The sequence below is a fragment of the Pagrus major genome, chromosome 19, assembly GCF_040436345.1.
Source record: "Pagrus major chromosome 19, Pma_NU_1.0".
NCBI lineage: Eukaryota > Metazoa > Chordata > Actinopteri > Spariformes > Sparidae > Pagrus > Pagrus major.
In genome coordinates, this window is record NC_133233.1 from 10931861 (window position 1) to 10934562 (window position 2702).

At 45.0% G+C, this 2702-nt stretch overlaps 1 protein-coding gene across 1 annotated transcript; it reads left to right on the forward strand.

The window, feature by feature from the left end:
* Positions 1 to 736: 736 nt before the first annotated feature.
* On the forward strand, positions 737 to 2179 carry prmt6 (protein arginine methyltransferase 6). The gene has a single exon (XM_073488420.1). It carries the CDS (start codon positions 773 to 775, stop codon positions 1835 to 1837), a length of 1065 nt encoding a protein of 354 aa, XP_073344521.1. The 5' UTR covers positions 737 to 772; the 3' UTR covers positions 1838 to 2179.
* The last annotated feature ends 523 nt before the right edge of the window (positions 2180 to 2702 follow it).

Consider the following 2702-nt stretch of genomic DNA (forward strand, 5'->3'; position numbering starts at 1 on the left):
GACAATATAATGACAATTCAGCAGTGTTTTTAAGAGGCAGATCTCCAAAAGTAAGAGTTAGAAATTTCTACCCGCAAAACCAGATATTCAGTTTGCTCATTCTATTTCGGAATATTGCATCAGTGTCTCGACTGCTAAACATTTTTGAGTATCTAAGGTTTGTTTTTAGTCCTTTTATAGTTTCCTAGCAACAGTTAATCATTTATAGTTTCTATAACTAATGTAATATTTTGTACCCAAAATAACAATGATTTCATAAAAATACACATAAGGGACAAAAACTGTAATATTGCAGTAGATGCAATAAGGGTTATAATAACAAAACAAACAAGTACATAAATGGAGTTCCTCGATGTTCAGGTAGCAATAGGAAATTTGAATGTAGGCCTACTGTACTCAAAGAAAAAGCATCACTCTCAGGGGCATAATATCGCCCATGTAATTGTTTGATTATGAGGACATCACAGCTGGCTTTATTCTCCCCCAGAAAAGCCGAATTATCAAATCCCACATCTCAAACTGATGTGACGAAAACGAGAAGAGGCGCCGTTTCTGTCGCTGCTCTACCCAGAGGAAGCTCATGTGTACCATCTTTCCACTGTCCCTGAATGCACCAGACCAACCACAACGTCATTGTCGCGTGGTGGTGGGAATTGTAGTCCGCGTAATCGTGTTTTTCTCGTATCGCGTGCGGTAGGAAACTACAAGTTCCAGATTCCACAATGCGGAAGTAGTACAACAAAACAGCGATTGCAGCACCACAGCAGAGAAGATGTCTCATGTCGTAAAGAAAAGAAAATTGGATAAAAGCCGACAGGACAGACTGTACTTTGACAGTTATACCGATGTGACTATCCACGAGGAAATGATAGCGGACCACGTCCGGACGAACACGTACCGGATGGCGATAATGAGGAACAGTGAGTCCATACGGGGGAAAGTTGTGCTGGACGTCGGGGCAGGAACCGGCGTGTTAAGCATTTTCTGTGCACAAGCCGGTGCCAAGAAAGTCTACGCCGTTGAAGCCTGCTCCATCGCCGAGCAGGCTGTCAAAATAGTTCAACAGAACAATATGGAGGATAAGATTGAAGTCATTCGAGGCACGGTGGAGACGGTGGACCTACCGGAGAAGGTGGAGGTGATAGTGAGCGAGTGGATGGGTTATGCCCTCCTGCACGAGTCCATGCTCAACTCGGTCCTCTACGCACGTGACAAGTGGCTGCTGCCGGGCGGCATCATCCTGCCCAGCAAAGCCGAGCTATACATCGCTCCCATCAACGACCCGGTGGTGGAGGACCGCGTACAATTCTGGTACAACGTCAAAGACCAGTACGGCGTCGACATGTCCTGCATGTACGACTTCGCCACGAGATGCATCATGAACTCCGACATCACCGTGAACTCTGTGACCGTCGAAGACGTGCTCTCCCACCCGGCCCGCTTCGCCGAGCTCGACTTGCACTCGGTCACCGTGGAGGAGCTGCTGCGGTCGGTGAAGGGCAAGTTCAGGTGCGAGGCGTTCGGCTCGGCGGCAGTGAACGCATTCTGCGTTTACTTCACGGTGACTTTCCCCTGCCCGGACAAACCGCTAGTGCTCTCCACGTCCCCGTTCAAACCGGAGACGCACTGGAAGCAGGCGGTGCTGTACCTGGACCCTCCGGTGGATGTGGTGCAAGACACGGTGGTTACCGGAGAGGTCAGCATGTATCCCTCGGAGGAAAGCGCCAGACATATATGTATCCATGTGGACTACACGATAGGAGAGCACAAAAGACAGGCCAAGACCTTTTCTATCCCTGACTGGAGCAGTGAAGCTCAGCCTAGTGTTACAGTTTAATCACAACACAACAATAGTGTTGTTGTCTGTTACTAAGATTTACACACCTGCTCACTGCCAGCGTCAGAGGAAGTGGAGCAATGACTGCAGTTGTGACTGTATCCAAAAACTTTAAAATAACATCAGGCACTGTCTCACTTGGACAAATGCATGAATGGACTACAGCTGACATCTTATTCATAATCACAGTTAAGTTTTGACCCATATCTTCAGACTGAAGTCTTAAACTGTAGTGCATTTTTGACACTGGCTACTGCAAGTCAATAGGTTAACTACATTATAAACTGTTTTATGTTGTGTTTTTGCTTGTTTTTACACCTAATAAATAATTTGACACCTTGATAGGAAGAACATCCATACCTTCCCACTTTTTTTGTGCATTTTTATGAACCCCACTAAACAACACCAATGCTGCATACTGTATATTCAGATTACACCATTTACAACCCATTTTATACCAATACATTGCATTTTTAAGAATAGCTAACCCTTATTTTCCCGATTTGTCATAAGATCCAAAAAATGTCAGAAAATAGTACCGCTTTTCCACCAAAATTAGCAGGTCTACACAGGTTTTTTAAACGCGGGTCAACCCACTTAAAAAATGCCTATTGACCCCATTACCACTTCCTGCAGGCAAGGCAGTCTGTCTGTAATTTTTATATGAATCGTTACGTTGTACATCACTGACATCACAATTCACGTCACGAATGCGCCGGAAACAGTTTTAACAGAAGAGCAAACAACAATAGACCCATTGTGAAAGAAGTGTCTGTAAAGCGGTGGATAAATTCTTTTGAGTGTCATAAACCCCACTAAATGGCTCGTTTCGCTATCATAATTTGAGCCATTCGGTCCAATAACA

Coding starts and splice junctions, on each gene's coding strand:
- prmt6 (XM_073488420.1), top strand. CDS start 773: ATGTCTCATGTCGTAAAGAAAAGAAAATTGGATAAAAGCCGACAGGAC.